The following is a 23,064-nucleotide window of genomic DNA, read 5'->3' on the forward strand; positions in this document are numbered from 1 at the left end:
TGTCTGAACTAGCTGCCAAATACTCATCCATCTCCTGTCATTCAATGGCAGGATCTTCAAGATTTCTGCTGCGTTTCCTCTTTGATCTGCCCTCCACCCCCGCAATGAACACAGCCTATTGTCTAGGTTAGGTCTATTTTCTAGATTCGCTTGCTTTCTGGTTTTTAGTTTCAGGAATTGCTTGTGCAATTGGGCTACTGGGAGAAACAGGCAAAAAAGTGAACCAATGAGACACTCAGTTAGTCACAAGCCAAGTACATTTCCCAGTGGAAGTTACATTGTATGACTGTTCCCCTGAAAACCAGTCCTTGTCAATTTCCTTCTAACTGCTTGCTAGTCAGTTAAAAATACCTCCTTAAATGATTATTTCCCTGCTCTTAAGAGATACCATGTGGTGCCTCCTAAAGCACCCTCAGAGACAGCTTAATGAGTGACTCAACAGTTGGCAGGTCAGCAATAAACTATGATTTTTTAAAAAGCAGGATTAAAAAAAAACAACTACCAAGAGATGGCAGTGCTTTAGCTGTATTTGTTGTGCAGTATTTGTCTCACAGGCCATACACATATTAGAGAATAAATGAGCACATAGCTCTATAGCATATATTCATAAAACATTCTGAGCAAGTATTAGCATTCTCGGGGCTGTGCTGTTTCAGTTGTTTTGGGCAAATAATGCACCCATCCATTTTATGTTTGAAGTTGGCTTTGTCACATCTTATTGATTTTCTAAGGATTAATTTCAGACTCAAATCCACTTCATTCAAACCATGCTTCCTAAGGACAAAATGAATATACATTATATTGAAGGCTGGAATCTAGTTGTAATTTCTTATGATACCTGAGCCACTTTCTTGGGGTGCTGTAAATCCAGGACTCACTCTGGTGCTTAGGATGGTTAGCATGCCTATAAATTTGGACATAGCCTCCTAGCCAATGATTTGTGGAGTAAGGGCATCCGTTGAACAGAGCATCTTTCTGTCTGTCTGTCCTGTCCCAGGAAGCTGCCTACTAAATTCAGCACCTCTCTCCAAAATCTTCCAGATGGACTATGATTCAACATAAACAAGCCAACAGCCACAAATACGGATATTTTCTTAACGCTACCTTTCTCAATATGAATTTAGTTTCATTTGACTGCATTTAATAAGATTGATTAGTATCATGTAAATGAGTAGTACCTCCATTACAGCAAAAAAATTCTACTAGAATTTCAAAAGGAATAAAGGCAAGTGTTTCTGTGAAGCCTCATTATCTGTCTTCTTTCCCTCTTTCTTGCTTAAACTTATTCATAGATTCCGCCATCACCCCACCTCTTATAAACACAAAATAAAGGGGGGGAGGATCTGTTTCACTATTCTTCCTTTGCACAAATAAATTTGCTCCTTTTAAAACTCCTTTATAACAGGGTCCTTGTTGGGATTTAGAGGCTTTCTACATTGGCATGGCACATAATTTACCCCACAGGCAGGACAGTGGTGGTAAACCATGTTCAACTGGGTTTAAAAGCAGGGAATTTATTGTGCATTTCATGGTGCAAAAAAAAAAGCACACGAGAAACCGTATATGAATGCTTTCCCCAGGTGTTCTTCCAATCCGAACAAGCTGTAAGCGACCAGGGCTGTGTACATTTAGGTTGCCTGAAAAATCTTCCCATTCTCCAGCACAGGGGTAGCTAACCTTTTTCAACCTGAGGGCTGCATTGACAGTCAGCCAGCCTTCCATGGTCACATGCCAGTGGTTGGTGCAGCAAATGTTTATCCACATGCATATACTGTGCTCTCTTTCCTCTCTTTCTCAGATACACAGTCATACACACATAATAATAATAATAATAATAAATTTTATTTATATCCCGCCCTCCCCAGCCGAAGCCGGGCTCAGGGCGGCTAACAACAATTAAATAATCAAACAATCAAGTAATCAAACATTCTAAAAACATTCCATTATAAAAATTAATTAAAGTCAAATTAATGGCAACCGTTGAGCAAAATTCTGTGCAGGTTGCCAGAGGAGGGAGTCAGGCTGCGCCCTGACCAAAGGCCTGGTGGAACAACTCTGTCTTGCAGGCTCTGCGGAAAGATGTCAGGTCCCGCAGGGCCCTAGTCTCTTGTGACAGAGCGTTCCACCAGATTGGAGCCGCAGCCGAGAAAGCCCTGGCTCTAGTTGAGGCCAGCCTAACCTCTCTGAGGCCTGGGACCTTCAGGATGTTTTTATTTGACGAGCGTAGGTTTCTCTGTGGGGCATACCAGGAGAGGCGGTCCCGTAGGTACGAGGGTCCTAGGCCGTATAGGGCTTTAAAGGTTAAAACCAGCACCTTAAACCTGATCCTGTACTCCACCGGGAGCCAGTGCAGCTGGTATAGCACCGGATGAATGTGATCTCGCAGTGAAGACCCTGTAAGGAGTCTCGCTGCGGCATTCTGCACCCTCTGGAGTTTCTGGGTCAGTCTCAAGGGCAGCCCCACGTAGAGCGAGTTACAATAATCCAGTCTGGAGGTGACCGTCGCATGGATCACAGTGGCTAGGTCAGGGCGAGAGAGGTAAGGAGCCAACTGCTTAGCTTGGCGGAGATGAAAAAATGCCGCCTTTGTTATAGCTGCAATCTGCGCCTCCATGGAGAGGGAGGTGTCGAAGATTACACCCAAACTCTTAACGGACGGTGCTGGCACTAATTGCACCCCCGCTAGAGATGGGAGTTGCCCCCTCAATCCCATATCGTCCCGTCCCAGCCAGAGGACCTCTGTCTTCGAAGGATTTAACTTCAACCGGCTCCCACGTAACCATCCAGCCACAGCTTCCAAGCATCTGGTCAGTGTGTCTGGGGCCGAGTCAGGGTGGCCATCCATCAACAGATAGAGTTGGGTGTCATCAGCATACTGATGGCAGCCCAGCCCAAAACTCCGGACAAGCTGGGCGAGGGGGCGCATAAAGATGTTAAAAAGCATCGGGGAGAGTATCGCACCCTGGGGCACTCCACACACCAAGGAGTGGCGGGATGACAATTCCCCCCTAAGCGCCACCCTCTGTCCCCGACCGGAGAGAAACGAGCGCAGCCATTGAAGGACTGTGCCCTGGATCCCCACGTCGGCAAGGCGGTGGTCCAGGAGTTCGTGATCGACCATGTCGAAGGCTGCTGACAGGTCTAGAAGAATCAGCAGCCCCGACCCGCCTTGATCCAGCTGCCTGCGGAGATCATCTGTTAGGGCGACCAGAGCCGTCTCGGTCCCATGACCAGCGCGGAAGCCGGACTGGAATGGATCCAGAGCCGATGTTTCATCCAGAAACCTACCAAGCTGTTCAGCAACCGCTCTCTCAATCACCTTACCCAGGAATGGAAGATTCGAAACCGGGCGGTAATTGGATAGATCTAAGGGATCTAATGATGTTTTCTTTAAGAGCGGGCGCACCACTGCCTCCTTCAGTTCCCCTGGGAATGTCCCGGTGCCAAGGGACAAATTGATGATATCCCCCAGGGGGGCCCGCACCTCGTCTGGACACGCTCTAATCAGCCAGGACGGGCACGGGTCGAGAGGACAAGTAGTGGGCTTTCCAGCTCGGAGGAGTCTGTCCACATCGGCTGGGGATATCCGGTCAAAGTGGTCCAATACTGGACCCGAGGACAGTCGAGGGGCCTCCAGTTCCTTTATTGTATCCAAATTGGCAGGGAGGTCATGGCGGAGCAACAGGACCTTCTCCGCAAAGAAGCTCGCAAATGCCTCACAGCTGTGTGTCAAATTATTATTTAAATTTGGCTGTCCTTCAAGGGATGTTAAAGACCGAATTATACTAAATAATTGCGCCGGGCGAGAGCTAGCGGATGCAATGGAGGCCGAGAAGTAGGACTTCTTAGCGGCCTTCACTGCCATCTCATAGGTTTTCATAAAAACCCTATAAGATGTTCTTGAAGCTCCGTCACGGGCACCCCGCCATACTCGCTCTAGCCGTCTGAGGTCCCGCTTCATTTTCCGGAGCTCCTCGGTAAACCAGGGAGCCCGGTTTCTGCGGGGTCGCAGAGGGCGCTTAGGTGCGATCTCATCGATGGCTGCCAGGAGCTGGGTATTCCAGCCCTCAACAAGCTCAGTCAATGAGTCGCCAGGGGGAGCAAGGTCCCGCAAGGCTTGGCGGAATCTATCAGGGTCCATCAGCCTCTGCGGGCGAGCCCAAATCGGCTCGCCACCTAAGCGGGGTGGGGGTGGAACATCAATCCTGGGTTTCAGAGCATAGTGATCAGACCATGGCACCTTCATCGAAGGAAACATGATCACATCTATACCGGCCCCAAAGATCAAATCCAGCGTGTGGCCTGCTTGATGTGTGGGGCCCGAAACAAACTGGGAGAGCCCTAGTGTCGCCATGGAAGACACCAGGTCCAGAGCCTGTGAGGAGGGAGTGGCATCAGCATGGATGTTGAAGTCCCCCAATACCAATAGGTTAGGAAACTCCAAGGCCCAGCCGGCCACAGCCTCCAGCAGGCCTGACAGGGTGGCTGCTGGTGCGCTAGGTGGCCGGTACACCAGCCAGACAGCCAAGCTCACCTCGGAGCCCCACACTATGCCAACACATTCAATGCCGGGGATCGATGGCGATGGTAGAGCCCTGAAAGAACAATTTTCCCGGATTAATAATGCCACCCCTCCCCCCCGGCCCACAGTCCGTGACTGGTGGAGGACGGAGAAACCCGGGGGCGCCATCTGTCGTAAGGTAACAGTATCCCCTTCGCGCACCCAGGTCTCCGTCACACAAGCCAGGTCGACCCCCTGCGAGATGAAGAAATCTCGCAGGGTGGCGGTTTTGTTGCCTATAGACCTGGCATTGCACAACACCAGTGACGGAGGTGAGTAATCCTTGTTCACCCTACCCTCGTCTCTCGGGATGGGGCGCAGATTGGAAGGGGTACGAGCATATCCGTATCTCGATCCCCTTCGCCTATAACATCTGCCCCCACCGCCATACCTCCCTCGCCCCTCCACAGTAGGAATCCCAAGCCTCATACTCTCCTCGATTTACAAAATATAAAAGCAAGCAAACAGGCAAAACAGTTACACTAAAACAAAACCAATCCCCACCCCACTCAACAACCATCCCACCCCACCCCAAAATAACACAAAAAAAAATAAAAATACATGGATAAAAACCACCGTTTATGGTGGTACAACAAAGTAAAAAACTAAAAACCCTTTTAAAATATATAAAAACATTTTAAACATTTGCTGCTGCAGCACCAGTGTCCTTACAGTTGTGGCGATGGTGAATGTGGGCCCCGCCCCCTGGCCTAGTAAAGTGGGCTTGCTGGGGGAAGAGCCCTCCCCACAAACTCATGGCGAAGCGGCAGCAGCAGTGTCCTGAGGTCTCCTGGGAGCCTTATATGCTGAGGAGGAGTCTGGGGCCCGCCCCCAGGCCCAAGATGGAGAATGGGCTTGCAGGGGGAGCGGTCCTCCCCAAGACTCACCGGCAAAGCGGCAGCAGCAGTGTCCCGAGGCCTCCCTGGAGCCTTAAGTGCTGAGGTGGGGTATGGGTCCCGTCCCCAGGCCCAAGATGGAGAGTGGGCTTGCAGGGGAAAGAGCCCTCCCCACAACTCACGGCGAAGCGGCAGCAGCAGTGTCCCGAGGCCTCCTGGGAGCCTTATATGCTGAGGTGGAGTCTGGGGCCCGCCCCCAGGCCCAAGATGGAGAATGGGCTTGCAGGGGGAGCGGTCCTCCCCAAGACTCACCGGCAAAGCGGCAGCAGCAGTGTCCCGAGGCCTCCCTGGAGCCTTAAGTGCTGAGGTGGGGTATGGGTCCCGTCCCCAGGCCCAAGATGGAGAGTGGGCTTGCAGGGGAAAGAGCCCTCCCCACAACTCACGGCGAAGCGGCAGCAGCAGTGTCCCGAGGCCTCCTGGGAGCCTTATATGCTGAGGTGGAGTCTGGGGCCCGCCCCCAGGCCCAAGATGGAGAATGGGCTTGCAGGGGGAGCGGTCCTCCCCAAGACTCACCGGCAAAGCGGCAGCAGCAGTGTCCCGAGGCCTCCCTGGAGCCTTAAGTGCTGAGGTGGGGTATGGGTCCCGTCCCCAGGCCCAAGATGGAGAGTGGGCTTGCAGGGGAAAGAGCCCTCCCCACAACTCACGGCGAAGCGGCAGCAGCAGTGTCCCGAGGCCTCCTGGGAGCCTTATATGCTGAGGTGGAGTCTGGGGCCCGCCCCCAGGCCCAAGATGGAGAATGGGCTTGCAGGGGGAGCGGTCCTCCCCAAGACTCACCGGCAAAGCGGCAGCAGCAGTGTCCCGAGGCCTCCCTGGAGCCTTAAGTGCTGAGGTGGGGTATGGGTCCCGTCCCCAGGCCCAAGATGGAGAGTGGGCTTGCAGGGGAAAGAGCCCTCCCCACAACTCACGGCGAAGCGGCAGCAGCAGTGTCCCGAGGCCTCCTGGGAGCCTTATATGCTGAGGTGGAGTCTGGGGCCCGCCCCCAGGCCCAAGATGGAGAATGGGCTTGCAGGGGGAGCGGTCCTCCCCAAGACTCACCGGCAAAGCGGCAGCAGCAGTGTCCCGAGGCCTCCCTGGAGCCTTAAGTGCTGAGGTGGGGTATGGGTCCCGTCCCCAGGCCCAAGATGGAGAGTGGGCTTGCAGGGGAAAGAGCCCTCCCCACAACTCACGGCGAAGCGGCAGCAGCCTGGGGGCGGGCCCCAGACTCCACCTCAGCATAAACATGCAGGCAGACAAAAGTGCACACATAGTGTTTCTAGCCTTCTCTACCCCAGTGCTAGGATGGTGGTGGCAGCTGGAAATGCTGGGGTTTTGTTTTTTTACTTTACACAGAACATTTTGTGCAAAGGGAACAGGCAACATCTCTCCCCACCCTAATTCTAGCACGGGTATACTACCTTGAGCTCTTTAGAGGAAAGGCAGGATATAAATATATTGAGAAATTATTTTTATTTTAATTTTAAGGGTGAGAAACATTCAGATTCTGAGACAATGTTATATGCAGGCTATTTCACAGGTGGCTAAGTGTTCATGGTCATTTCTCCCCGACTTTCTTCCTCCTGCTGTCTGCGGAGTTCTGATCAAATTACCTTAAGCTTGAGCATTTGTTGCAGCTTAGCTGTAGCAAATCCTCTTTTATTAATAGAAGAGAAAATTTTACATTCATTCCTGTTGGAAAATAAATAAATAAAAACAAACCAATTCTAAAAAATAAATTACAACACTACAGGAATAATAATTATAGTAACTAATTCTTCAGCTCACTTCTGCATTTTCTCTAAGGGAGAAAACATGGGGGAAAAACCTATGAAAACATAGGTCATCCTTCCTATATCACCTTCCTATGCAAATATCCGACTCTCAATATTAAGCAAACAGGATATTGTGCAAGGTATAAAGCAGCAGCTCTCCAAAGGTCTTTTACAGACCTGCTATCTGACCTTATTTTCATTAACTGGAGATGAAGGGAAGTGGAGCTGGGATGTTCTACATGCCAAGCATATACACTCAGGTAGTCCTCCTATAAAATATACCATTGTATTCTAGAATAACCATGCTAGCTTGTTACTGCAAGACACAGAGTTATAGTATCTTATAGGATAGCACGCTTATAATTTGGACATATGAAGCTGCCTTAGGTTAGTTTATGATAAAAGTCTTTCACACCACCCAATTGATCATGGCATGCATTTCACAGGAAGGAGTTTACTGCATCTCTTGATATGTATCATTCTAAAATCCAATTGCTTTCAGGGCTTGAAATGTTTTTGGGATGAATTCAACACTGCACTATGTTGATCGTTCTGCAGGGCAAGCATTTCTGGGGGTTCTCCTGCCCCCCCCCCCCGCCTGGACTTAAAACTTGTGCAATGGTGCTCCTTCACCAACTCGAAGGGCTTGTCGTTGAAGTCCTCCCAAATACTTTACAAATTTCTTGCCTAGCTTTTCCTGAGCTACAATTGGGGAACACCCACAACCACTGAGTCTTGTGATGACATTATTTCATTAAGACAAAAGTGGGAAACAGTTGTTGGGGCAGATCCTGAGCTCTCTTTTCCTCCCTGGGCCACTTTAACTGGTGGACAGGGTTGTCCTTTTTGTCAAACGCCTGACTGTCAAGTGACTCAACTTCAAAGGAAAGGATCAGCAGCACATTCCTTTGCAGCCTGGCCTGAGTTCAAGCAGTCACTTCAAAGGAAAAAACGTTCCTTTGGTTTGCTCTTAAGATGGACTTGTCTTTGGCACCAAACTTAAAAGGTGCCAAATGCAGATCCTACTTGCCAGGGAACAACTGGACGTGCACATTAAGGCTCCCACACACCTGGTGTCACAGATGATATCAGGTGTGGGGCAAGTAGGCATGGTGAAAACAAACTCACAGGCCAAATTAGTTCCTCTGCCAGGCCAATTTGGTCTGTGGGCTGGAGGTTCCCCATTGCTGCATTAAGTTAAAATACTTTTAACCTGAATTGAATCAGGACATGGTGTTTGGCCTTTCAGATAAATTCAGTTCCAACAATAGAGTACATCTTTGCCAAGATTAGCTGCAAGCTTGACTTCCTATATTTATACCTCAACTCCTTTCAAAGCTTCATGCAGGTAGCAATTTAAAGCCTATTACAACACACTAAAACTCTAACCTTCCTGCAAGCTTAACCCTAGTACTGAAATCCAGCCCCAAAGAATTACATATTACAATATTTTTCTGAAAGATGCTCAGGATTTGGGCAATTTCAAAGGGAAGGAAGCTCTGTGACTGAGTAGGGAAAGCAGAAGCAGCAAACAAGTCCAAATCCCTCTTTGCACCCTGCCCAAATATAGCAAAATATGGTCTCTCAGTTATCCCACCAACAGCCAGCACATTTTAGACCTACATAACTTATTTCATAATTGTAGAATTTAAACCTCATAAAATACAAATAATGAATGTGCAATAGACCCAAAATCCCCCTACATGCCAAAACCAACATCTAACACATTGTGGCCCTACCAAATGATTAGCTTACCTATTCAGGCTATAGTACCATGCTCAACAAGCAAACATTTGAAAAACAACCTTAATTAATATTGCAGTTTTATTAAAAAAACTTGAAAGTACACAGAGTTACATTCAAAACTCATCATTTAAGAAGGTATGCCAATTATCAGTTTATGCACTTTTTATTGTTGCGCTCAAAGGTGATCATTAAAAAATAAATCGCAGTTTTATTGTGTCCCCAATTGTTTGTCAGGTCTTTGATTACGAAGTGAGAGGGAAATAAATGAAGCAGGGAAAAAACTTCAGAGAAACACTTGATACCATGAAATCTAGAAACGTCATTCAAACTTTCCCAGACTTGACACAGTCACAAACATGATATTTAAATAAATGAGCCAAACAACAGAAACAGAGGTCCCTAAATTTGGAACCAATTGTATTTAACTTTTTAGTTCATCATATGTACAAAGGGGAAGAGGAACATCATATTAGTGGAAGTAAATACTCTTAACATTTTTAAAGAATAGACAGTACTAGGCTGGAAAAGACCAGAAGCCAAATGTATACTGGTGGCGGTGTGGAACTAATACAGTGGTACCTTGAGTTACAAACGCCTCAGGTTGCAAACGCTACAAACTCTGCTAACCTGGATGAGAATGGAAATCGTGTGCCAGCGGCGCAGTGGCAGCAAGAGGTCCCATTAGCGAAAACACGCCTCTAGTTAAGAACAGTTTCAGGTTAAGAACGGACCTCTGGAACTAATTAAGTTCGTAACTAGGGGTACCACCGTATGTTACTTCCTAATCAAATTCTAATGTAACCTTTAGAGCAAGAGATAAGGAACAAATCCACACTACCATTAAACTTGAAGGAGTTAGCATGAAGGGGCACACAACATTGTTTAAGTGTGGTTTTCCAAAGCATAATCAGGTATTACAGCAGATTAACTGGAGTTCCACAAGTATAGTCTGATTATCTGTTCAAAAAGGTCTGGAGGAAAGTGTGAGCAGCACAACTTTCATAGTTAATTGTAAACTGGTGTGGGTATTAGTGTGTGCATAGTAATTAAATTTTTGAGACATGCCAGAAACAGGAAGCTCTCAAGAGAGATTGAAAGTGACCAATAAAATTGAATGCTAAACTCATAATAAAAATGAAACTAGATAAGAATCAATGAGATAAAACTCAAAATGATAATTCAGGGTGAATACAACAGGTTATTTGAATAATTGATCTACAGGGATCATGCTCGTCACAGATCTACAAAGAGATTAATTTACAGTAAAGTCCGTGAAGACAATTTGCACTGAATAATCTTATCTTCAGGGTGCTCCTCTAAAATTATTCCACAATACGTGAGTTAGGATGTTAGGATCTTATCTATACTTACATGGAAAAGATCATAAGATTAATGAAATCAAATAGCTGGAAATGGGAAAGCTACTTCAAGGTTCCAATAACAGTCGCAAGCAGCAGTTTCTTCCTTGGCAACAACACTGAGATCTGCCCCAGACTTTGTTAAATCATTAAGTGAGCAGTTCTAAAGTACTAATTTCTCTGCATTTTGAACAGTTTGCAAACTAACAATAGAAACAAGAGTGAAATCTAAGCAGTTAACCAGAACGTAAGAAGCTGGTATGTTCCCTGCATTTCCCCAAAGAGCTAAATTTATGGTAGGAACAATGCTGCTAAAATAGATGAAAAGTTCAGAAGAGACATTGAGCAATAGGGAAAAACGTTTTTTCTTGCTTTATCAGTTATGCAATTCTAATTCTGGGATCTATTCCGAAGTGTCCAGCTGCCAGCCAGCCAGAGGTCAGAACTAGACTGAGATTAAAATGGGGGTAATTTTTGAGAAACCACTGCAAAAGGAGACAAAGTATATATTTGTTGAGGAAGCACTGTTCTGAATTCTCTTTCCGCCTTCAGTGACTTCATCACATTCCTAACTGGCCAACATGACAAGTCCAGGAATCACTGTCCTTGCTTAAAATCAGCTTGTTTTCCACGCAATGGCAACAAGCTGGGCTCACCTTTTAACACTTTTAGGGATGGCTGAATGTGAGTTTTCCCTTCTGTAACTGATGCTGTAGTCTTTTAACTTTTCTGTTTTATTCTTTATTTTAAATATAATTATATGTTTATTTTTATTGTACCTTGTCCTTTGATTTTTTATGAACAGTGGGTAATAAATAATTATAACAAATGAACAGGATATAGTCAAATCTGGTTACGAAGCACTGTGAAATCATACACATGGCTGATCAGGATCAGCCTGGGAAAGAGAAAAGCCAAAGCAATGGCTGATTTTGAGGAAGCAACAATCTGGACCTCACATAATGCCACGCCAAGGTATGTCTTAGTGTGAACAAGGAGCATGCTAGTGCCCAGTTTAAAAAATCAGTCACTTCACTTCTCTCCTCCTTCTCCTGCGCTACCCAAACCTAAACCACAGTTTGGCTGAGTGTTACGTCCAAACTCAGGCTCCTCATTTGTCTTAGTCCAAACAAGCCACAAACTTTAACCAAAGTTTGGTTCTTATATCATTTGGGGGGGGGGGGAGAGAGAAAAGAAACTTGGGTTGAAAAGTAACATTAAACATTATGTGTGAATGAGGCCACTGACAGAGAAAGGGCTCTTCCTTTCTCTCTCTAAAAAGGTGAACACTAAATAACTAAGATGTTTCAGGAACTATTTCAGTCCTTTCCCTACCAGGGTTTTTATTTAATCTAGATGGGTAAATTTCCTTTCCCAGGTTGCAATCTCTTCTCTTCTGGTTTTTCAGGGACTGGTGATGAACACTTGATTTAGGCAAGTTTTTATTTCGGAATAATGCCACACATCCAAAGCAATATGTAATTGTAATCTGGCTCTCTTTTTTGTTTTCTATTAACTAGATTGCATTGCTTTATTGTATCTAAATTCTTGTTCCACTCAACTACAGAAACATTGCCAAATAGTTCCATGAGTTATAGATGGCCAGAATTAACACCAACCCCACTACCACTACCACTGACGAAACCTACCTGCAAACAAAAATCTAATAAAAATAAAAGTGTTTATTTTTTCTGTTTTGAGAATACAGTATATGAGAGTGTATGAATGAGAATGTTATGAAGTACTATTAGTTAAAAAAAAGTATTATTCAATACTAAGGGAACTCCACCATCAGTAGAAAACCAAACCATCTACAGTAAAACATTCTTTTGAAGGTTTCACATATCTCTGGTAGAGAGGCAAGATATAAAGTTGCTGTAACAGATAAGAACTTAGTTGTGCTAACTGTTTTTGTGTGCGGGGGAATTGCTGTGTATATACAAGCATTAACACACAACATTCTTATTCTTTCTCAACTTATTTTTCAGGAGTCACTTGTATATTCTTGGAGACGCTGTTTATTCTCCTGGTCAAAATGATAATGCATGCATGGGCTGATTAACCCATAAATAATATAGGAAACTTTATTCAGAATAGCATTTTTTAAAGTTCAGGCAATTCCCAATTTAATCAATTGGTCTGTTCAGGGAAGAGCTCTAGTTAGATTTACAGCTTCCTTTATCGAAAGGGCTCAGGGCAAGTAGCAATTATATTGAGATGTGGTTCTCTGACACTGAAGGGCTAACAGTTTACTGGTTCCCAGATGATGAAAGCAACATTGGTTGCAAATAGGAAATCTTAAAGCAGATAATACCCTTCTAATTTATGTTCCGACTAAATAAATATTATTCATTTATAAAGCACATTATAAGTGGTACTTCAGAAGTAGATTTTTTCTATTTTACTGAAGGATAACTAAGGCTGAATGATAATGGTTAAGATGGATTCCTTGCTCTAGAATTGCACCCATTCAGACTGGACCATGCAGACCACTGATATAACGAAACACAGAGTATTACCATTAGATAAAACTAATGGCCCTGCAATATGGTCTGAAGGCAAATGAGACCACTACCTTGCTGAAGCTAAGCAGGACTTGGTGTGGTTGGTGCCTGGATGGGCTACTACTTTTGAACAACATACACACACCACCTTGGGTTCCATGATGGAAGCAAGACAAGAAATAAATATTTAACAAACAAACAAACATCATCAAATGCTTAGCTGGTAATCTACTCATTTTCAAGTTATATAGCCTTTTAATGCTATTTGGTTTAGAAAACTGATTTTTCCACAGTGGTACCTACTATTAGAGGTACACTGTGGGGGGGGGGGTGCTGTGGCCCCGGGTGCAATTTTGAGAGGAGGAAGAAACAGGCATCCCCACAGCAGGCTCCTTCATCTGAGCCTGGCTCTGTGCCAAAGGAGCTGTGCTTTGGCTATGGTGCTTGTGCCTGGTGCAGCTCCACCCCTGAGTCAGGCCTGACCCAGGAGAGGAGAGCAGGCATGCCTCATGTCCGGTGGCAGCAGCCCTGCCACTAGGTCACTTCTGGCCCGGCGGCAGAGAACATCCTACCTCAGCCGCGGCGAGGCACATCCAGCCGCAGCAGCACTGCCTCCCACTGACCCAGCAGCAGAGAGCAGGGGGAGAGCGGGTGGCAAAGCTGCTGTCTGCTTTCCTTGGCCTGGCTGCAGAAGATCCACTGCGGGGTCAGGCCTGAACCGGCAGCAGAGAGTAGAAGGAGAGTGGGCAGCAGCTTCCCCGCCCCTCTTCTAACCCTGACCTGGGGCACGCGGAAGGGACTCTCCATGCCCCACCCACTCACTTCAGGCAGCTCCGCCGCTGCTTATTATGTGAAACTAAGACACTGGACAGTGAAAACTAAACACATAACTAAGGCTGGAAGCCACTGCCTTACACAACACAGTAGTATTTACTTCCACGTAAACATGCCTAGTTGTAAGACAATGAAACAATAATACATAGAGATAAATAGCTGGAGAAGCAAAGAAATACTATACTACTTACCCTCATTGAGGTCTCTCCTCCATGTGGCTGCTGCAGCCTGAAGACCTGAGCCACCATATGTTCTGTGGAAGGGTGCAAGAGGATACGACGGGATGCCAGTCCTACCATGACATACCTGCCCATTGGGGACAGGCTCACAGAAATAGCATTGGGACCTAGAGATAAACACAAATACATATTTGCTTTCTTCCCTTAGGGACCTGCATGATGATTTCTACCTTCCTTCATGTCAATTTCTGCAACTGGGGCTGTAACAAATTCACTCTATGAATCCTTGTAAAAACAACCATACAAGATTACCAGTTAATAATCTGCAAGAAGATTATTTTTTATTGCAGAATCATTAAAGACAAAAGAAATAGAAAACAAAAAGGCAAAAAATGCAGGGAGGAAAACCCAGCAGCTCACATTAACAAAACATTTAAACATAAATACATCCACCTTAGTTTATACGTGAAGATCAATATATGCTGTCCAAATATGTATCCAAGCAAAGTCGGTGTTTATAGAAAGTACACTAAAATGTACCAACAGTATTAAGGTCATCAAAACATTGCATTAGAGGTGGCAGATATTTATCCTTCCAGACTCATAATATAAGTCTCCTAGTGATTATTAGGGCATATAAGATCCATTCTTGCCATCCTGTTGTTGATCTCCATACTAGAGGAATATAATTTAGAAGTACATAAACACCTACAAATTTCAAGGATTTTGCCAATACAAAATTGGAGGTGACTACAACTTCAGAACCCACCACCTTCAATTTCCTCCTACAGGATCACAACATGTGTTTCAGCATTGCATTTCCAGCATCTATCTGAATTAGACAATGCCTTTTTGCAGAATCAATCTCAATTTTAAATCTAAAGAAACATTTTATATGGACTCTAAAGCAATTTTCCATCGTTTAGGTAGATCAGAAAGCCAGGGCTTGCCGTTTGTTGCTCCAAACTTCAGGAAAGGTCTAGAGAACAGAAGTGATTCAGTAGTGTGTACTCGGGCTCATGGTAGGTCATGGTTTATGGTTTGCTGTGATGTATGAAATCTACTGTTTTATCAGTTTGATCTCTGGAACATGACATTTTCATTTCGAAGTGTATCCAAGTATTAAAACCCTGATTCCCCACCCCCCGCCCTAAACCACTTCACCCGTCAATGAGCTCTTACCAAATCGCTTTGTGTACAGCATCTCGCCCAAGTTATGTGGTGCTAGGGAATATACTGCCAGTATTCCCTCATCAGGAAAGCCCCGTTGACTACTAGGAATGAAGGCTGCCAGGAGCTGCCCGTCCGCAGAAATATCACAACTGGCATCATTGTATATCTTGCAGTTCTGAACAAGCACATTCACAGAGGCTGAAAAAGAAAAAAGAAGGATCAAGAATTTCAGCTGGAAATAAGGGAGATTAGAAAATACACCCATAAAAAAAACACTGCATTTTATACAAAAGGCTGTGGAACTTGGGCTTTCCCAAAGATGTTCAGAGGCATTACTTGTCTTGCTGGGTTACAATATCTCTCAAGAAGAAGATGGCAAACATGAGGATTGGAGATCCATGCAACTCTTAGAACCAAGCATGAATGAAGCACTTTGGTCCCTGAGAAATAGCTGTTCACAAAGCTGAAAATTAAAAGCATTAGATCTGACAATAATAAAAAAAGCATTTCTTGCCTCGTTATTCTCCTTACATCATTACATAATATCAATTGCAGTCGTTGCTATGACAATGCAATGAAGGGCAGAATGATGACAAATTGGCACATTTAAGAATTTGTGGACATCTGCAACCAATGCAGGAGAAGCCAAGAAATTCTTTTGGAAGTATTGGAATTACATACATAGGTAGTAAATGAACATATTAAACATGTTATGGGAGAAAGCCCATTTTGGTGCCAGCACATACAGGTTCGTCATGTCTGTTAAGTTAAACACACTCATTTATTTCTCCTTCAACATCCAAACTCCAGCCAACTGGGGCCACTTTTACCTAGTGATGTCTGGGAACTTCTCCAAGTTCAGACTCAGAGAATAACATAATGTATTTGAAAAACCTACCTGAAATGAGTATTACAACCCTCTAAAGTCTTCTGCACCCCATGGCCATCTCTACCAATGCTCACCCTTCAGAAAATCTACTCTCCCCTTCTCTTGCAAGTGATAGGGAAGAGACAAAGTGGTGAACACACAGGGGGATTTCTGCCATTCCCACCACTACCACTCCTCACTGTTACCCTTACATGCTGATAGAGACATAAAGCCCAGAGGATTGTGGGAGCTATGTTCTGAGGACTGCTACAATTCTACCATTAGAGATTGGGTCCAATCTTATGGCAGGGTAGATACTGCACTCCTTCTTTCCCTCACATGTAGTTGGGACCTGAAAGGAAGTGGGAATTTCTTCCAAATTTTACACACACACACACACACACACACACACCATCAGTCAACCACAGGAGGGCTAATCTTGTTATAGGATAGGGCCATAGACAGCAAACAGAAAGCCAAGCTTGTTATCACCATTTACAATGCTTATATTTCATATCCTATAGATTGAACTTGGCTCAGCCTAGGTCTTGCCTTGCCTTCTTTCTTCCAGGGTGGATTTGATCTCACCTTACAACCACTAGGTTGCCACTCCCTCCCTACGGTTTCTAATCCACAAGAGGAAAAAGTTGCATACGATTTATTTATTTTTTTGCCAGCTCATCATGTTGCTGAAGCAGCAGAAAAGGTTGGAGCTGGAAAAATTTCTCCTTCTATGCATCTTTTAAGAGATACATGCTGCTTCTGCATGACAGACTTGGAAACCACATACAATGTTACCTCGCGTTAAGTAATTAATTCGTTCCATAGGTGTGTTCTTAACCTGAAACTGTTCTTAACCTGAAGCACTTTAGCTAATGGGGCCTCCTGCTGCTGCTGTGGAGCACGATTTCTGTTCTCATCCTGAAGCAAAGTTCTTAACCCGAGGTACTATTTCTGGGTTAGCAGAGTCTGTAACCTGAAGCATATGTAACCTGAAGTGTATGTAACCCAAGGTACCACTGTATCCAACTGGGCTATTTGCCCCACAGCCCTCTGTCTTCCAGAGATTTCTTGCACACCCAATTCTTTCCTGCCCTTCTTCTTCTAAGATGCAACTGTTGGTCCCCAGTGCAACTTTTTTATTTGGCCTTTTCTTCAGCAACGTGACTCTACTATTCGCTGTTTCCTGCTTTTTCGTCCTGCTGTCTAAATCAGTCTTGCTTTGTTTAATCTACACTGGTTCTCAGTTTCTGCTTTTAGGCCCTATTTTGAGGTTTTTCTCTACCTCCCTATATTTACCCTTCCTCTTATACAGTCCTTGGCTTTGCTACCTTTTTATTTCCTCAACCTCCTCCTACCTCATTCACTCAGCCCACTTTGGTCATCCACCCTTTTTGCCCCATAGTTTCTTCTTCCTTCTAGAACCTCTTGTTACTCAGTCTGCCTACTTTATCCACACAACTTCTCCTATTGTACAATCAACATTAGGGTTTTGAGTCAGCCAAACCAGCTTTGTAATTTCCCTCACACTCCATTTTGCCTAGTTTGTTTTCCTAACATTCAATGCCACTGTTGCTGATGCCCTCACCCTCACATTAAAATATATAGACTAACATGTTTCTAGCAAGATGCTTTCAGAAGTGAAGAATCTGCGCTAATGAAACATTCGCTAACATGAGCATTTAGAGGAGGAAGAATTGTCTACATCAGGGAAATTGTTACAACTCGACTGCCTTTCATCTCTGGTTTTCTTTTACATTGTTAATGATGCCAAGATCAAAGATCAATTGGGACACCAAGGAACACTTACGTATAAAACGGAGGGAGATCCAGAACTATCAGCAAGAGACATACTCTGTTTCTTGTGAAAACACAACTATTAGTGGCAACCACAATACTCTGATGATTCTCAACAACTGGCTTTTCTTATGGGCTGTTTATTTTTATACATCTCAATTCCTGTTTAACATTTCATTTCTAATTGGGTTATTTTCAATCTGTTGTGTGGTGAATTAGCAGGAGACACATTTATCAAATAACCACTATTGACTCTCAATTAAACCCTGACTTATGTTAACATGAGAGACAGGATTTCTAGCTACTAGTTGAATGATGGCCTCAAAGTAGCATTAGCTACATGTTCACCACTTAAACTTAATATGGTGCACATGCAACCAATTATGTGTAACACTGACCACCTAATATCTGAGAAGGCATGGAATGTGGTAGAAATCACATCAATGCAGGCAAAGGACTGCACTATGTTTACTGGAATTGAAGTCAAAATCCAAATTATGAAATTGCCAATTCCCCTCCCCCATCCTGAAAGACTTAAGAGAATTTAAAAGACTTTCATTTAAACTGTTCCATGGAAGACAAGATCACATATTCAACCCCTCTGACTAAGAAACCCATGTTAAAGGGAAAGGACATATACTATTCACTCTAGTATTAGGAAAATAAGCACATGATGGGATGACATTTTATGATATGGCTGCTAAATAAGACACTTAAAATTTCTGATTATTTAATTAACCATACAAGTTTCTCTTCTCTTCTCAAAAGGGGTCTGTTTTATTCATACCAAAATCCATTCTCACTCTGTTCAAGCCTATATCTAGCTTTCCTGAATTCAGAAAGCATGAATCTAGCAGTCATGATTAGCTGTGAGTCACATCAGCTTTTTAATGTCTACTACTTGAGTCTTCTGACAGCCGCTCCTATTACAAAGCTGCTGTGACATATGCTAATTTTTTAGCAAGATTACTGCTGCCAAATTGTAAGTGTCCATGAAGGTGAACCTCTGTGCTGCCATTCCGTACCTGCTATTTTTATTTTACTTTATCTGTTTCATAAAATCTAAATACCACTTGATTGTAAAACAACAACAACCCTCAATTATGAAATAAAACACATTTTGCATACTTGTTAGAGGCCGCACCTTTTCTGGTTTGTCTCTTGGAAACAACTGTTTTATAATAAGATTTTCTAGAGGTACTGTTGTGAACTGATTTCTGAAGTTCTTGCCTACTGACACATCAAGCAGACACCTCCACTGTACTCTTTTCAAAGCCTGCTAAAAACATTTTTGCTTAGGCAAGCAAATCCAGACATGTAGAATGTTGACATGTGTTTTAATCTGGTTTTCAGTATATCACTGTTTTGTAATTATTTTTTTAATGCTTTTAATAGTCATTCTTTTATTGATAATTTTATTGTTTTATTCTTTTTACCAGCAGGGAACAGCATGGAGCAGGATTTAATCTCCACACACCAACCGATGAGCAGAAATTAAAGTCCTTCTTCTTTAAATTGGAGGGAGGGAGGGAGGTGGCATTGGAGTTCACACCACTGCTGCCACCTGCTTAAAGGAGCAGCAACGTAAAACACCATTTGAAACAGGAATTCCCTTCCTATAAGGCAGAGTGGCGATGGGAGGCTGCTTCAAAGGCTGCTTTATTGTTTTAAAACAATTATCTCACTTCCATTGCAAGCATGCAGTTAAAACATTCTCCCCTTTAAAGGAGGGGAGAGGATGTTTCAAAAGGTGCTTTGCTACGCCATGGAGGGAATTTTGACAAGATCAGACCCATGGAGCCAAAAAAGTTCCCTACCTGTCATCTAGTAACCAGATTAGGGTTAAACCTCTACACCCAGCTCAGCACTCCATTGGGGATGCAAATCACCCCATCCTCAGCCATCAAATGGATCGTTTCATGAGCACGGAGGAAGTGATAACCCATGCTCCCCATCCGATCTACATGGATCCGCAGAGGAGTGGGGCTGTGTCAGTGTGGTAGAGCAGCAGTATGTGGCTCCCAAAGACAGGGAGCAAGCACACTGCCAAGTCTTCAGCTGAGTCAATTTCCTTAAATGACACAAACTATTGGCTTTATTTGCCTTCAGCAACACGGCAGTTTAATCAAAGCTGACTGGATAAATTGCATCATGGCATCATGATGTCAGCATTAATCCCTGACTAGCTGTGATTACTGGGGGGGAGGGGTGACCCCTTTGCCACTAAATGGCACCAGAGCAGCAGCAGCAGCAGCAGCAACTCAATGTTACGGCCAATGCATTAAATACAGAATATGCCAGGTTCAAATCCTGGTATTTCCAGAGGGCCGAGAAAAAAATCCCATCTGAAATGTTGGCCAGTTGCTGCCAGTCAATATACACATCACTAGATAGACTAGTGATCTGACTTGGTATAAGCGCGTACACTTAAAAAAAAACAACCCACAGTGCTCATTGCACCACAGGCACCCAGCTGAAGCCGTGATTGTACCCCACAGGCATCAAGTGCACTGATCACTGAGCTAAAACAGTTAACAAAATGAAGAACTCATAAATAAGACTGCACAGAGATCATGAAGAACTACAGCTTGCTGCCAAGTGCTGTGAAAAGGTGAGCTGCGTAAAGCTTGAGTGGTGTTTTACCACTTGGCGTCAAAACCTATCTGAGATCCTGGTTAGATACACCCTACCGGAGTTTAATATTCTCAAACTGTGGAGCCCGGACAAAGTTCGGGAATGGATCCTGGAGAGAGACGCTCTGTTAGATATCACAAAAATACAGAACCCAGCGTCCTCCCACTGGTTTCCCCGTCTGAAAACAGTCAAAACCTGCGCCAATTACTTGGCGAATATCACCAATCCCACCCTTCGGAGAGCTTTCACCATGGCCCGTTTTCAAACCATTCCTACGGCCTATCTGTCAGGCAGATATGCAAAAATCTCAGTAGAGCAGCGTATATGTCCTTGTTATATGAGAACCAAAGAGGATCTCACACATTACATGTTGTATTGTCCCATCTATTCGGCCTTCAGGGAAGTGATGTTACAAACTATTCCCAAATCAATAGCCAACTCTGAGGACCAAGTAAAGTTTTTATTGGTGGACGCTGATCCACGGATTTCTCACGTGGTAGCGGTCTTTGTGGTGAAGGCTATGAAAACTAGGGTATGGTTCCAGGATGAAATGGTGAGGTTCCTCCCATTGCTCCCCTAACCTGTTGCTGTATCTTCTTCCCTGAAAGGCGGGGGGTTTTTGGGTAGTTTCTTCGCTGGGACAGCATGGCATGAATTTTAGCTTATTTCTATAATTTTATTGTTTATCTTTTAATAATGTTTTATGGTATTTTGTGTAAAGGCATGGACCTCACAAATCTAATAAACTTGAGTGGTGTTTTACAACGTGCAGAAGCTGCCCTCTCACCTTAACATGTTCAAGAGGAGAATTTGGCAAAATTCTATTCAAAATCCAATTAACGATTGAAATTATAAAGGATTATGTATGCTATGTCTGTATGAACAACGGGTTTGTCATTGCCAGAACGGCAATCTCCCTCTCCTCCTGCTTCACAAGTTGCCTTTGCAATTCAGCTCCCTTTCCAGCTTACCATTGCTTATTTCAGGTAAGTCAAATTTGGTGAAATCCCACCACTGAAGCCGGTAGGTGGTGTTGGCAATATTACTCGCTACAGCAGACTGCCCATCTCCAATCACAGCCCCTAGGGACAAAGCGAAAAGAAGATTAGTGAAGTTGAGCAACTGATTTAGTAAACAAAGCAAGCAAAACACACCAGCTGGAAGGGATGAAGTCCAAAGGTTTGTTGACTCCTTAGCAAAATCAAAGAGGCAAGTCAGAGGACACAAAAGATGCCAAAGAAATAAGAAAGATGCATCTAAAAACCAAGTCAAACGATAACACCATTGGAAGACTTTAAATGCTAAGCAACAATAAACTGTCAGGATTACAGAGTTGTATTCACCCTGGAATTGTGAAAAATACTGAAAAATTGCAAAACCAGTAACTATAATAAATAATCCTGCACTAAAATGAAGATAACATGACAGTGAATTTATTTTATTTAAATAATTTATAAAATAAAAAATCTAATACGGCATCAATACAAAAAGAACACATTAAATCCATCTGTAAAGCCAACAGAAGCAATATCCAAGAATGTTACCCAGAAAAAACCCAGGCTAAATAACAAATTATTGGTGTCATCCAAGTTTCCACAGGGCATGTATTCCAAAGTCTTTTATTTTTATTGTTTCATAGCACAATAAATCTGTGCCTGTGCCAATATGCTGCTGTGTTATGATCCAAGCATATATTCACTCTAAAAAGTTCCTCCCTGACGCAGACTGCCATCTAAGCCAGCCAATACCTCTGCCATCTTGGAACCGTCAAGGTTCCAACAGTGGCATCCCTAGTGCCAGGGAAGCATAACTTTCTAAGTTTTCTGTCCATACAGATACACTACCTAATGCCTTAACGTAGAATGGTCAAAACAGGCAAAAATACATGGGCAAAAATAGTCAGGTCTCTGTCTTCAAGGAGTTTACAATCTAAAATAAGACAATGGGGAATGCAAAAGGTGTGAGAGTCAAGTGTTGAGAAGAATATGGGAAAAGACAGCTACATTTATTTTTCAAAGATCAGTTGCAGCCGAAAATAAACATAAATGTGATAAAGCTAAAGGTGATGTGGAAAAGGAGAGTTTTGAGGAGAAGAGGCAGTGCCATGTCTGTCAGACAGAACAATCCACCCCACCCCACCAAAATTTACCATGCAGAATGGTGTCTGGATGAGGGAGAGGTGATGCTCCTAGCCCTGCCCGGTTTCATCACTGAGCAGTGCTCCAAAGTGCTTGCCCAGACATGAGAAGAGCCTTCTGGAGCAGGCATCTTGCTTTGTCAGTGGCCTACCAGATACATATGGGAAGCACACAAGTAGGACTTGAGAGCAACAGTGCAACAACACTGTCCCTTCCCGTGGTTATCAGAACTGTTATTCAGCAGGGTTGGCTGGAAGCCCCCCTAAAAGGGGTGTTTGTGAGGCTCCGCCAGCAGAGGATTTGCTGGATCCTGAGCTGGTCCTGATACCAACATGTGACTGCATCAGCCTGGGAGCTGGAGAAGCAAATATTTTTTCCCTTCCCCTCTCCACCACTTTCTGCCCATCTACCCCTCTCCATTCAGCCCTGATGATGCCAGCTGGCAGTTTGAATTGCCCCCTTAGATCTTGTGAAGCCTGCAGTTACCGTACTTTTCGCACCATAACACTCAGTTTTCCCCCACAAAAGGTAAAGGGAAATGTGTCTGTGCGTTATGGAGCAAATGCAGGCAGGAGGAGCCACTCTTGCTGGCTGTTCGGCAGCCTCCCTTCCTCCGCTTGGCTTGCTG

General features: G+C 44.2%; 1 protein-coding gene across 3 annotated transcripts in view; it reads right to left on the bottom strand.

Moving 5' to 3' along the window:
* Positions 1-23,064, bottom strand: part of AMBRA1 (autophagy and beclin 1 regulator 1) — a 153,771-nt gene that overhangs the window by 33,696 nt on the left and 97,011 nt on the right. For all 3 annotated transcript variants that reach the window (XM_083455389.1, XM_083455391.1, XM_083455390.1), the window contains 3 exons: positions 21,270-21,380; positions 15,009-15,197; positions 13,839-13,993 (listed from right to left, as the gene is read on the bottom strand). In XM_083455389.1, coding sequence (XP_083311515.1) covers positions 13,839-13,993; positions 15,009-15,197; positions 21,270-21,380 — 455 coding nt within the window. The remainder of the gene's footprint in view (positions 1-13,838; positions 13,994-15,008; positions 15,198-21,269; positions 21,381-23,064) is intronic.

This window comes from Podarcis tiliguerta (genome assembly GCF_965153285.1).
Source record: "Podarcis tiliguerta genome assembly, chromosome: 1".
Lineage (NCBI taxonomy): Eukaryota > Metazoa > Chordata > Lepidosauria > Squamata > Lacertidae > Podarcis > Podarcis tiliguerta.